This window comes from Triturus cristatus, chromosome 10 (genome assembly GCF_964204655.1).
Source record: "Triturus cristatus chromosome 10, aTriCri1.1, whole genome shotgun sequence".
Classification (NCBI taxonomy): Eukaryota; Metazoa; Chordata; class Amphibia; order Caudata; family Salamandridae; genus Triturus; species Triturus cristatus.
Window position 1 is genome coordinate 698,058,732 of NC_140593.1, and position 13,569 is coordinate 698,072,300.

Below are 13,569 nucleotides of genomic sequence, written 5' to 3' on the forward strand. Positions count from 1 at the left end.
ATGTCTTTTCAAAAAGTGAGAACAAGTATAACAGACAAGCTATTGGGGTGATATTACTTCACATGATAACAAAATGGAAATTAACTGCTTTATCACTAACTTCACTGTACTGATTTTATAGCATGGTAAACATTACAAGTATGATCTAGGCAGTTGCACTGTTTGACATTTTTAATCAAAATACTGAGTTCAGATACTTCAATGGTTGCCTGCTCTTTGTAGAAAAACTAAAGGGCATTTTAGACTCCAGATTATACAAAAACAGTGAATCTTTCTTCCATGAACATATCACCAATTCCTTTAAAAAGTTCCCGGCTAAAAGCCCCAACAGAGACTGAACTTATTTTTGTGTGTGAAAGAAATGAATAATTGAGTGTAATGTTTTATGTATGACAGTAAATGGCAGAACAACCCAGAAAGCAGCCTTTAGCTCTGAATAAATAACTAACATAGCACTCATGTTGCCATGAGTGTTTAACAAATATAGAAAAAAGAATTTGAACAAGTCTATCAATTTTTGCACTTCAACTTTGCAATAAATGTACGTTTACATCTGCAAACCACTCATCTCCCAAGGACAAGCTCATTTGGCCCCAGTGAGCAATGATAGACACAATGAGCATAAAGGGATTTTAATATGAGTAATAGTCAAGCAAATATGACATGACAGACTGGGGGCACGACAGGGGCATGAAACAGGGACATGCTGTGCTGCACACTTGTAAAAGCAATGGCTATGGTAATGCACAAGGACAGCATGCACATCAATGAATACTTACATAAATGTCTGCACCATAAAATCCATCCTGGTAAACAACACTGCAAGGGTGCACACACAAAGAGAAACATCCAGATTAGTGTGTTTCCACATGCAGACACTGTCAACCTGTAGAGGTTAGTTCTGTCACAACAGGAGGTGGTAACTCATCACACTGATTAAGGAGACTAGACAAACGTAGGTGCATATTTTTTCATGTTCATTTTTAAACACTTTTAGAGGAATGATACATGCTACAGAAAGTGAAACTTAATGGATACTGAAAAGCTGGCAAACTCAATGGACTCCTTTCCTTGATTCTTTGCATGCTATTTGTGTCGACCCATGAATACATGCAGGTACCTCCTGTGTTGTTGTTATGACGTGACTTCATGTCATTGGGGACACAATCATTAAGCCCTGGGCTTTTATTGTGCAAACTATTGAAATCGGATACTGTGGTCCAATTGATTATATTCTAGTTCACGCACCTGCATTGAGAAGTAGGATAAGATCTGCCAGTACATATGGTATTATAACAAGGGTATTTGCAATGAGCTCTAGGCAAACACCAGTTGGTAAAATGTTACTGACAAAGATTACGCCAATATACATGAGTAGTGCTAGTGGATAAAATTGGCAAAAGAGTATGTAGCAATCAGTGCACTGTGTTCACAGTTTGCAGTACAGATATATCTTCTAAAGAGCACAATTCTTTAATACTATGTAGGCTTGTGTTTCAATAGAGGAAACACAGCAATTACAAACTAACACCCCCATTTTTTACTTTCAGAAGTGACTATTAAAATCATTGTTGTAAGTGTGAGTGAAGTACAAAGCAGTGAGCCCATGGTTCAGAATACATGATATCAAGTGGTTCTCGTTTTGGTGATATTAGGCTTTTGCTTGTTTTTTTCAAATGTCATCTTCTAACCAGTGAAGTAATCAACATTTATCTTATTGATATTTTTTCTATCAATGTTTACTTTTGGAAATGGAACCAAAAAGTAAGTTCTCTTTTTTTTCATTTAAACTTTTGTTCATCATCACAGGTAGATACAATACATTATATTGCAATTGATCAAGCAAAGAAAACAAAATTCTAAAAACTTCCCTCTTCCAAAGACGCATACTTTAATAGATTACTCAGAAAACCCCAATTCACTGTACATTCCTTAACAATAACTGACATGGAAGGCCCAACCTTTTAGAGATCTTCCTTTTTGCTTACCCCTTAATGGCAGCTTGCTATTCCCCACCAAAAATGTTATTAAACTTCACTAAGGCCCCCACTCTTCGAGAGTATAACTTTTCCTTAGATTCTCCCTGCTTCATCTTGTAAATTCAGAGTGGAAAGAAGGAAAATGGAATTCTTCCTTGGTTTGGAAAAACCTGAAAATGATATTATGTGGGAACTTATACCTGTTGCATTTCCGGAGCTTTGGGATTTTGATGAACGGAGTAAGACAAATTTTATTTTCTAGGAGCATTTATTCAAGATAGAAATTATCACCAACATCTTGGGGTGATCTGCACAAACCTACCAATATGAAAATGCTGATTAATAGTATTTTTTTTAAATGAGGCAGCATAAGGCCCCATCTTCTAGCCGCAATTGCAGACGTTCCAATTTGGTGCATGGTTTTCTTTCTGGACCACACAAATTTCACTAAAATATCTATGGGGAACCTTGATAATCACGTTTAAAAATACAAATAGAAAGAGAGGAAGTATCATCATCTTGACAAACGGGATTCAACCAATAATTGAGAATGGTAAGGACTGCCATTGTCGTAGTAAATTCTGGGTCTTAAGAAGAGTTGGCACATAGTTTAGTTGGTAAAGCTGTGAAAAATCATTGGAAGACAAAAATACCCAAATATCTAATTGTACTTGAGATTGCATATCCATAGGAAGAACTTGCTCCAGGCAGTTAAACAAAAACTCTTCGGACTTTGTATGGTTGACTCTATACCCCCTAAATCTGAGAATGTTTTAATTCTTGCAAAGGTTCTTGCAATATTTTGTTAGTCGGCAGTCGAATAAAGAATCAAATCATCAGCAAACAATTCAAGTCTGGATGCCTCTGGATATGGTGCCTTAATTTGCGAATCTTGGGGTAGTAGTGAGGCCAATGGTTTGACAAAAAAGAGCAAATAGCGCTAGAGACATGGGGCAACCTTGGCATGACTACTTGCCAGTGCTCCTGCCGTGTGTGAATTTTTAATAACTTTTGCTTCAGCCTTGTTATATAAGTTCTGCAGAGGTTTTACCAATTAAGGGGAAAATGTAACCTGAGTAAAATCGCATATAAAATTTCTCATTGAATTAAATCAAAAGCTTTCTTTGCGTCTATTATAACGATTGCAGCTTTTAAGTTGTTATTGTGCAAAGTAATCAATAGCCTGCATTAAGAAGTTGGTATTATTAGCAATGGTTCTCCCTGGTAAGAAACCACACTGATCTCTATGCACAATTTCTTGCACTAGGGGAGTTATTCTTGAGGCCATTATCTTGGTAAACAATTTATAATCATTTTTCAGCCGACTAATGGTGCGATATGAGCCTGGCTTATCAGGAGGTTTGTCTTCTTTGAAAAAAAACTAACTACTACAGCCTCTGAAAAAGGTTTAGGAATCTGACAACCCTCCAGTGTTTCACTGAATAATGTTGCCAACATTTTCACTAACTGGGCCATAAATGTTTTGTGTAGTTCTCTGGTCAACCCATCACTCCCATGGGCTTTTCCGTTGTGTGAAGTTTTAATAGCTTCCTTTTATTTCAACAATTGTAATGGGGACCACCCTCTGAGCCTGAATTTCTCCACTGAGGGTAGGCAGATCTTTTACCCCAAGATAGTCGTGAATATTTTCAGGGGGAACAAAAGATGACCTGTGTAATGCATAAAGAATACCCTGTCTATCTCCTCCAATTGGTCTACCATATGGCCCCTATCTTCATCATATATTGATTTAATGGATGCTTTATTGTGCATTTCTTTGACTGACCAAGCCAGAAACTTCCCAGCATGCTGGCTTTCCTCATAAAGTTGCTGAAAGCATGTTTTCTGATTAACTATTGTCTTGGACTCATAATAGTCCTTACTCACTGCCTAGTTTCCCTCAGTCATTTGTGAGTAATTAGATAAATGCATCTGTATTGTTTGGTCTAAATCTCACTAAAATGCCAGTGCGTTTTCCCTCCTTAACATAGATAAGTTAGCTTTGTAAGAAAATGCTTCTTCCTAATTAAGACCTTACACGCCTCCCAGACAGAAACTGTAGCTGCCAAACCTGCATTCTTCTCTGAGAAATCAGTAAGATTTGCTTGCATAACCACAAGCCAACTGTCATCAGTTAATAAAAATTGGTTCAGCACAAATTATGGTTGCTCGGCCTGATAGGGGCTCATCATTAGTTCCAGGATGGAATGATCTGAGAAAGGGATTGTGATTATAATTGATGTGAAATTAGAAACAATTAAATCCTTGAGGCTGAGTTTAACTTTTGTGAAAAGCAGGTGCACTCCTGGGCCTGGTGATGCTGAATTCTTCATAGATCCACCAGGCCAAGATCTTTACCCAGTTTGGCCAGGAATCTAGAAGCTCTAGGTTTGTTTTGATCTTTATTTTTGCAAGATGAATCCAATTTGATAACCTGTAAGATATTAAAATCCACCCCGTCACCAATAAGCCTGGAAGTAGATGAAGAGCATTATAAAGTTCTTCAAGAGTGATTATGTCACCTTCTATAGAGCTGTAAAAGCTGAACATGTAAACAAGCTGATTCTCAACTTTCATACTTACTATAATCCACCTTGCTATGGGTTCTTTAGTGACCTGGTAGACTTCGCCCAAACAGTTACGTGTAATCAAAACTGTCACCCATCCAACTGCTGCCCTGACAGATGCACGAAAAGCTTGGGAAATGAAGTTCAGCATTTTAAGTGGTGCAGATTGTGCCTTAAGGAGGTTTTCCTGGAGTAGAATTATTTGCACTCGGCTGACTTAAGCCACTGAAGTGCAGATTTGAGCTTTATATGTTTTTATGCCCCATTAATATTACAAAAGGCTATCCTAATGAACTGTCTAGCAGAAGTAATCTGGTGGATGCAACTCAATCACCTCAAATGTAACACAGGCAAGATGGAGATCATGCAAGTAGGGAATTCAAACCCTTTCAACCCAGTGTTATGGTGGCCTGCAGCGCCCCACCCACCTAATTCCGTTGAGGTGGTAAAAAAAACTCAGAGTAAAATTTGACGCCACTCTCTTGTTCTACCCACAAGCATTTGCAGTGGCAGGGATGTGTTTCAAGCTGATAAAATCTCTCAAAAAGTTCTTCGTCTTTATGCCCTGCTCAGCAAGAAAGACGGTGGCCTTGGTACTAATTACATCAAGATTAGATTACTGCAACAGCCTATATGCAGGTACCACCAAACAATTCTTACAGAAGCTTCAAACATTGCAATATGCAGCCACTCTTCTGGTACTGAAATTGTGCCGCCGCTCCTCGTCCTCAGCAGCTCTTTAGAACTCTGCATTGGCTTCCAATTCATAAAAGAGTACTATTCTAGATCCTGCTAATTACTCTCAGAGCCATTATAACATCAGGGCCAAAAAACTTAGCGTCCAAATTTACACATTATGTTAACCCCGCACACTCAAATCTTCATCAGCAAATTTGCTTAAACCTTCTACCTTCAGGTACAAGACAAAGGTGGTAAATCCCTCGCTGTCCTCGGGACTAGAGCCTGGAATCTCCTTCCTTGCCATCTTAGATCCATTGAATCAGAACTTCAATTCAAAAAATGTCTGAAAACATGGATCTTTGCAGCCCCGGACTCTCTGTACTTTACCCTCATCTAGAGACCGGACTCTGTTCATATATGCTCTGAACTCTTTGTACTTTACCCTCATCTAGAGACCGGACTCTGTTCATATATGCTCTGAACTCTATTTCATTCCCGCTTAGCACCAGAATGCTTCATGTGGAGCAGCAGCTGTGATCTACAAATGCAATATTCAATTTAATTCAATTATATTTACTATAAGAGCTTTAGAAATTGCTTGGCTCCATAGGCCCCATTAGCTGGCCCACATATTTTATCTTGATTCCTGACCTCCTTAATTATGTGCTGCCTCCACACAAAAATTGTAAAGTACCTCAACCTATAGGCCCAAGGATATTGCCCTCTTCGATTTTTTTCTACCTGTGTTTTTCCCCCTCTCAAAACTCCCATATCCCAAGTCCCCCACCACCCGCATGGCACCCTACCCATCACGGGCTCCCTCCCAGATGCTGGCCCATCCCTTCTCCCACCCCTCCCCCTTCTTCCTTAGGTGAGTGCCTGATTATGGCATTCTCTGAGTCAGTGGGAAGCAACAAGATACACATAACTGTACTGGGAATTTTGCCCAACACCAGCTACTAAACATTTATCTCTGTGAAGCCTGCTAGAAAAAAAACAAAAAGTGGTGCTGAGCCAATTATCTCGTATCCCCAGCAATACAAAAAGTTCCTATTTCTGCGTCCCCCATCCTCTATAACATAGTATAGGATCTTCTTTGCCTGCTCGACTGATTTAAAAATGTGAGTCTGGCCCTTAAAAAAGATTTTAAGCTTGGAAAGGTGGGTAATGCCGCCCGGAGCTCCTTGATGTTTAAACTGATCGACCAGTCCCACAAATTATCGACGCCATTGTGCTGTCAAGATCGACATGTCCGAGAATATTTGAAAGGAGAAGTTGTCTGTGGTGGTAAAAGACTTGTCCTTGATTGCCTGTAACAAGATCTGCTCTATAATCCGAACATTACCAAAATTTACCAATACCGTTCGGAGATATTTTGCATTTGTAGGCCGAACTGCTGGAACCCGAAGAGCCCGAGTGATGGTTAAATCCCCTCTCCGGTATTTTGTCTGGAACCTCAAGCTTGAGGATCAGTTCTGATATGAACTTCGTAACCGGTTGACCTGCCTCCCGATCTTCCGGTATGCCTACGTAACTTAGATTGGTGCGTCTTCATTTGTTTTCTACATCGTACAGCTTTAATTGGAGGCCTTCCAGCTCTGCTTGAAATTTATCATGAAATGAATGTCTAAGAAATACTTATGCTTCTCAATTATATAGTAAATGTTATACTATAAAGTGAGTAGATGAGGCGTAGATTGATGTCTGTGAATCACCTGAGAGTTCACTGTTCAAAATGAGAGCTCCTAATGCTGCGAAAGCTGCATTACTCAGAAGATCATAATATCCCATTGTAATGATCTGGCTACAATCTGCCAATTAATACCAACAATGTCTCAATTGCTTACTTTTGAATCATAGTGAGTGCTAAGCATGGAAGCTCACTTACAAGTATGCCCTCAGCTTTTACTCACTTCTCATCACCTCTGGTTCCGCTTTCCCCTAGGATATCCATATCCTTAGAGCTGACCACAACCAATTTAAATATATACTCTCTCTTTTATTTCAGTTCACATACCTTTAGCATAAAACAGAAATGTGAGTTGAAAGAGGAGAGAAGCTGCCACTGGGTAATGTATGGAATTCCTGGAGAATTGTAGGACTTTCGTAGCATGTGCACAAATTTCCGAAACATTTCTGACATCTTGGATTCAAATTGAAGAGCTTTCATATGTCCTCAATGGAAACATCACAGTCCTCTAATAGCCCCTTACTTCTCCCTCAAAAACATTCAAGACACATGGCCAAATGAAGTGAGGTAGCTTACCCTGCTATGGAGTAATTTCACCTCAGATTCCTTTAATTTGGCAGTTGGACAAGCATAAACAAATCTACCTGTCTTGAGGTAACATAGGTCACATTGTGTATTAATTGAAAAGTGTACTTTATAATCTGTATATATCTCTTGTCAAATTTGCAACAATTGCTGCTCAACTACACTGCAACAAACCAACTGGTGAAATAGTTTTAAAAATTAAATACATTCACAAAATCACCAAACCTTTACAGTCTTATCAAGCTGAGGTAAAAACTATTGCAATATTTGAATGAAAGAATATTCATTGGACTAAAGACTGGACTCTCATTCAAATCCCGATCTTTGGTAAAATTCCTTACTCTTCAATAATTCATTCACGCTGGTAAGCCTTAAGTTTGTTACATCTTCAAAATTAATTGGGAAAATGGCTGTTGATAACTTTTTTATCTTTTCTTGCCTGTGGTGATTCTTTTTCCATTATTGTATTGTTTTATACCGCAGAATGTATACAGTGCTTCATACCCCGATGGGGTTTTGATGCATTAAATGTTATTCAAATTATAAAAGGTTAGTCTGAAGCATGCACAATAATTTGGAATGCAAAAACTAAAATGCATTGCACATAAAATATCACACTATATATTTTTTCAGGGCCTTTATTCACAAAATCATATTAATGTTATGGAATACCATAGCTTGTACAGTGTTAGAAATTGGGTTTCTGGTTGGCTAGGTTATGCACCCAAGCCAGTCAGAATCCACCCCTCTAGCCAGGGTAAGGGAGTTACACCCCCTTGGTAGCTTGGCAGGTCAGCCAGACTTATCCCAGAGGCAATATGTAAAGTGTTTGCGCAACACACACATGCCCCACTGACACACAAAATACACCACAAAAGAGACTCCACACCCGTTTATATAAAATATGTCTTGTATATTGTATATAAAGCACATAGACCACAATCACATTAAGCATAATTTACATTGGCAATAGTCATATCATCATAGGTAGTGCAATAAAGTAAATACTCATGTTGCACACATCATGTAACCACACCATCACTGTACATATTATGAAGCTCCTGTCACTGTAAGGCATAAACAGACACATAGCACATACTCAGAGCATAAAAATGCCAACGTTTGGTTAAGGACACATGAATAATAGTAGGAAAAACATGTACTCTGTAATGGATAAGCCCAGCAAGTATGTCAATCACGGTAAATCCATGGGGCACAGCGCATCTGCACCGCTAAACCATGTGCTGTAATCCAGCTAAAACTGTAGGCCACAGGAGCACCTGTGCACTTATTATGGGCAGTATGGTAACTGACCCAAATATCCCGGCCACAGCAGAACCTGCATGCCTATAATGGGGAATGTGGTAAATTCCCACAGGGAATCAGGGACCTCCAACGTGGTTCCACCCCATCCTGACTATCAAGCAGCAGCTCCCCAGATATGTGCACAACAAAGGGGTGAGGTACTCGCACTCTCCACGTTGGAGGGGAGAACTCCCCTCGCAAAAGGGCTGGCTGCCCGTGACCTTGTGGTACAGCTACTGCACAGTGATCTCCACCGGTGGTCAGATCACTGACATCGGCCTCCGGAGGATCGCTGGAGAGCCACACTACCCTTTACCGCAGGCTCCCTGGGAAGGAGGGCCCACACAAAGGAAGCCACTGTGAGACTCCGCCGTGTCCTTCACTCTCCAACAGAAGTGGCGGCATCTTTTTCTTCCCAGCCGTGAAGAGTGGGCGCGGCTGACCTCACCGTCCCTGCCCACAGCAAGACGACAGTGGAGCTCTTCGGCTGCCTCACCACATTATTCCCTGGGGCTGTGCGCATTCGCTTCGCCACAGCGGGTCTCTCTCCCCTGCTGGGGGAGACGCAATGGGGGAACAGAGGGGTAATCCCTCGAGGCTCCAGGCGTTGTTTCTTGTGGTTGTAGGTCAGCGCTCACCATGCGCTCCAGACCTAGGGCCCGGGAAGCTTTTCCAGTGCACTAGGAGATAAAAGCATAACACGCTCCCCATGTGCTGCATTTTGTCAAGGATTAATGAAGTGGGAAGCGCTCAACAGGCAATAATCAGCACTCACCCCTCAGCTTGGGATGAAAAATAAAGCGCTCCAATAGCATTTTGAGAAAACACAAATAAAGCATTCACCATGCCCTTTCTTGGTCTGAAGATGAAGAACAGTCCAGTCCTTTGCCTGCTCCTGACAGAAGCAGCAACTGCAGGCCACCCCACCCCGTACACCATAGAATAGGGTACTGCTCATCACACAGCTCTTCAGCTCTATTTCCAGGCAGGTTACTTTGGGATCCAGGCAAGGATCTTCCCTGAAGTCTTTGATTTGCCTGAGACTTCCATCAGGAGGCAAGCACACACAAGCCCTTGGCGATAATTCAAAGCAGGATACCCCAACAGGGCAAAAAGGGTCAGTCCTTTTCCTCTGCCAAAGACAGTAGCAGCAACTGCAGGACAACCCACCCCTCACACAGAAAAGGCAGCACTCCTCACACAGCTCTTCAGCTCTTCCTCTTGCCAGGGTCCTCTTGTTTCCAAAGGTGATCTAAAGCCTTGGGGTTGTAGGTCAAATACTTAAATCCCATTTTCTCTCTGTTCCCTTTGCTTCAGAGACTCTGATCTCAGATCAAACCTGTTCTGTCCTCCCTGGTCCAGCCTGACCACAGTGGGAGGAGACAGCCTTGTGCAAAGGAGACACAGCCTGGTGAAACTCCTCCCATCACTCTATATCCAGTCCAGGTCTATTCAGCCAAGTGATGAGTCACTCAGGCATGGCAGGACCCACCTCAACCACCCTTGGGAATATCCAGAGTGAATGCACATCCCCAGCTCCTGTCACTCCAAAACCAGATGGTAAATACACAAACAGTCAAAGGCACACAAAATGGTAAAGCAAGAAAATGCCCACTTTCTAGAAATTGCATTTTCAAACACACAATTTAAAAACCACATTTACTAAAAGGTGTGTTATTAAATTCTGAGTTCAGAGAGCCTAAACTCCATTTCTCTATCTTGTTCCAATAGCAAGTTTACACAGTGAGCATATGCACTTTGGCACTGATCAGCAGTGGTAAACTCCCAAGAGTCCTATAGCCAACCGAACCAGGGTCAGAAAAATAGGAGGCAAAAGGCAAAAGGTTTGGGGCAAAATCTGCAAAAACGGCCAGGTCGAACGAACAGCCAAAATATGTGAAAGTGGATGATTATGTCTGAAAATGCTTATTTGATTTTAGTAACATGTCACCTTCAGCCATGGATATAATTCTCTTCAATTAGCAGGGTTTTTCTTAGGAATGTATTCTACTTTGGTGAGGAAATATAATGCTTGGGTAACAGATTTATAAGTGAAGCCTCACCTTTTGTGATTCCTTGCTCTTGTAAGTAAAGCAGTTTGGGCCCTTTTCACAAAGGTAAAGTTAGACAAAAAGTATAACTTAGACCAAAAGTATAACTTTACTCATAGTAAATTACCTTTGTGAACATCGAAAAGTAGAAAAGATAGACTTTTGATTTAATAGCATGTGGTGGCTATGCCTAATGTCTGAACATCTACCCCAGTTTACAGCAGTAAAGAAGGAAAAACATTGAAATGTCAATTACGTTCGGTGGTGCTCTTGTGGTGCCAGCACGCAGCCACCTTTCGTGCAAATCAACCGTACTACAAATAAGTGCAGAATAGTGACAAAATACAGAAATGGCCCCTAAGAACACACATTCCAATTTGCATTTGTTGGTTCTTTTCCTTGTTAAGTTTTAACTTCTCTGTAGTTAAATCCAGTCCAAACACAAAAGCTACATAGTTCTTATTTAATTCAGGAACACATCCAAGTTTATCATTATTCATAAACACAGCAGCCAACACATTTTTCGTCCGCCTGGACTTTTTCAAGGCTGTTTCAATTAACAAATGTTCACTGCGTTCACAAGATGTAATGTTTAAACTAAGATTTTCACCTAACTATAATGTCACTTCAACCTTTCTTTTTATCTAATTTCTAACTGAACGTAAAGATATTGTTAACGTACATAACTATGACATCACTTTAGCCTTTGTTTGTTTTCAGTGAATTTCCAGCTTTTCTTAGCCTGAAGTAAAAAAATGTATTGGCCTCTGTAGCTATGCTAACCTCCATCTAGCCTATGACCACTTCCTTTGCCCAACACCCTGTGGGCAGGCAACCGAATGCCATGCACAGCAGGGGTTTGACTACTGGTCTGCAGTCAGGCCCTGTGCACAACACCCCGTGGCTGACCAACCTTTTGCCGCACACGGCCTTCAGCGGTAAGCCAACACCCCCCATTTTTTGTTTTCCTAACACCACAGGACTCTTGTGGGTGTTCCCACTCCTACAAGGCCCAGGTGGTCATGGTGCCCCTACCCTGCCTCCTTGTATTTTTTTCATTTTTAGGACAAAGAGACTGAGTAACTCGTGTCCTGTAACGGCGGCCACAACATTTCTGTTAATATTGCGAACAGCTAATCTTTTTATGTTGCTGGAGTTGAGGGAGCTCTTAAGTCCCATAGGAATGAGGAGGCCAATGGGAAAGAACACATTCTAGGCTAACCAGATAGCCCTATAATTTGAAGTTGCGCACAAGTGGGAATCCCACTAGAGTCTCACAAACCCAACCATCCAGATATATGTAAGTATTGAACTTAATTTCCCAAAAATGTCTGAACGGATTTACACCATATCACAAAAAGCACGCTTTCCGGGTGAAGATATAGCTTTCTGACAAATCTGGTACCTTCTTCAGCCATTTGAGCAGTAGCACTGTTCACAGATCACAGTCCTTATATATGTATTTATTAGTTAAATCTAATAATAGCAGAAGTGACATGGGGTGAGGTGTATGTGCCTCAGTACCAAAACATTAGAGTAGAGGAAATGCATAATTGTGTGACAATAATCAGCACAATAGGGTGTTCATACCAAGGCATGTATTTAGGACAAATTGGGATTTTTGTAAACCATCCTTAGTTTGGGTGCACCTTTCATGATATAGGAGACAAAATACCCCCTACCGTACCTTATATGAATATTGCAAGTCACCAAGAAGTTTCATAACCATGTAGAGGAATGTGGTCCTCTTGTGTCAGTTGACATCCAGAAACAAATAATTTTACAGAACAAATATACCCGTTGGCATCAAGTAAGTCTATTAATGCTTGCTAAATTGCAATTTGTTTAAAGGAATTCCTGAATATACGTTGAACACGTCACTTCATAAGCAAGACGACCCTCCTCTTCCTGTTACTAGATGGCTTCTGCAAGTGTTTTCACAATTTGGGAAAAGGACACCCAAAAAGTGTTTTCAAGTTAACAATTCAAATATCATTCTAAATGTTTCACAGCTAGATAATTATACACATCAAATTACTTTTTACTTTAGTAAACAATGTCAATGTAATAACATTATTGTGGTAAAATGCCTATTGCAGTTTTGCATTTAAGCTTCATTATACTCAGTGCCTCTCATATATATCACAGTATAGAGGGAATGGGCTCCAAACGAGACCAATCCACTTGAGACTTGTGTTTTATTGAATTAAAAAGAAGCTTTAATATGCGACACTACTCTTATACATTGACACTTTTCATAGCTTTTACTTTTTATTAATCAAATTGCAATGTGAACGTTTTTCAATAATGTGTGTCTTAATTTTCCAGTGAAAACACTTTGAAGTGGGAGGTTTCTTGATACGTTCAGCATTATACACCTAGACAGTGTAAAGGACAGTCAGCTTAACAAATCTCTTATTTTCCTTGCAAAGCACTGAGTCAAGTTTTCGACTGCAAGTTGAATTTATAAATCCAAATCATGTTCTTATTTTAATAAAGGACAGCTTTATCCAACCTCCTTAATGACCAGATGCTTGAAGTAATTGGCAATATATCTTTAACAGTTACAGAATCTCAAGCTCTGTGAAATTAGGTATTTGTGAGAATTTACATAACATTATGTGACACCCTCAGTGTTTAAAGCCACCAACCATGACAGCACAAATTGCAGTCATTTTTCACTATTCCAGTCAATGTGCACAACTGCAGGT

General features: G+C 40.3%; 1 protein-coding gene across 35 annotated transcripts in view; it reads right to left on the reverse strand.

Moving 5' to 3' along the window:
• The window catches only part of RBFOX1 (RNA binding fox-1 homolog 1), a 958,925-nt gene that overhangs the window by 143,967 nt on the left and 801,389 nt on the right, over nt 1-13,569 (reverse strand). For 6 of the 35 annotated variants that reach the window (XM_085628190.1, XM_085628202.1, XM_085628192.1 and 3 more), the window contains exon 10: nt 780-819. The exons of the other annotated variants lie outside the window; for them this stretch is intronic. In XM_085628190.1, the coding sequence (XP_085484316.1) occupies nt 780-819 (40 nt within the window). The remainder of the gene's footprint in view (nt 1-779; nt 820-13,569) is intronic. 35 annotated transcript variants of the gene reach the window in all.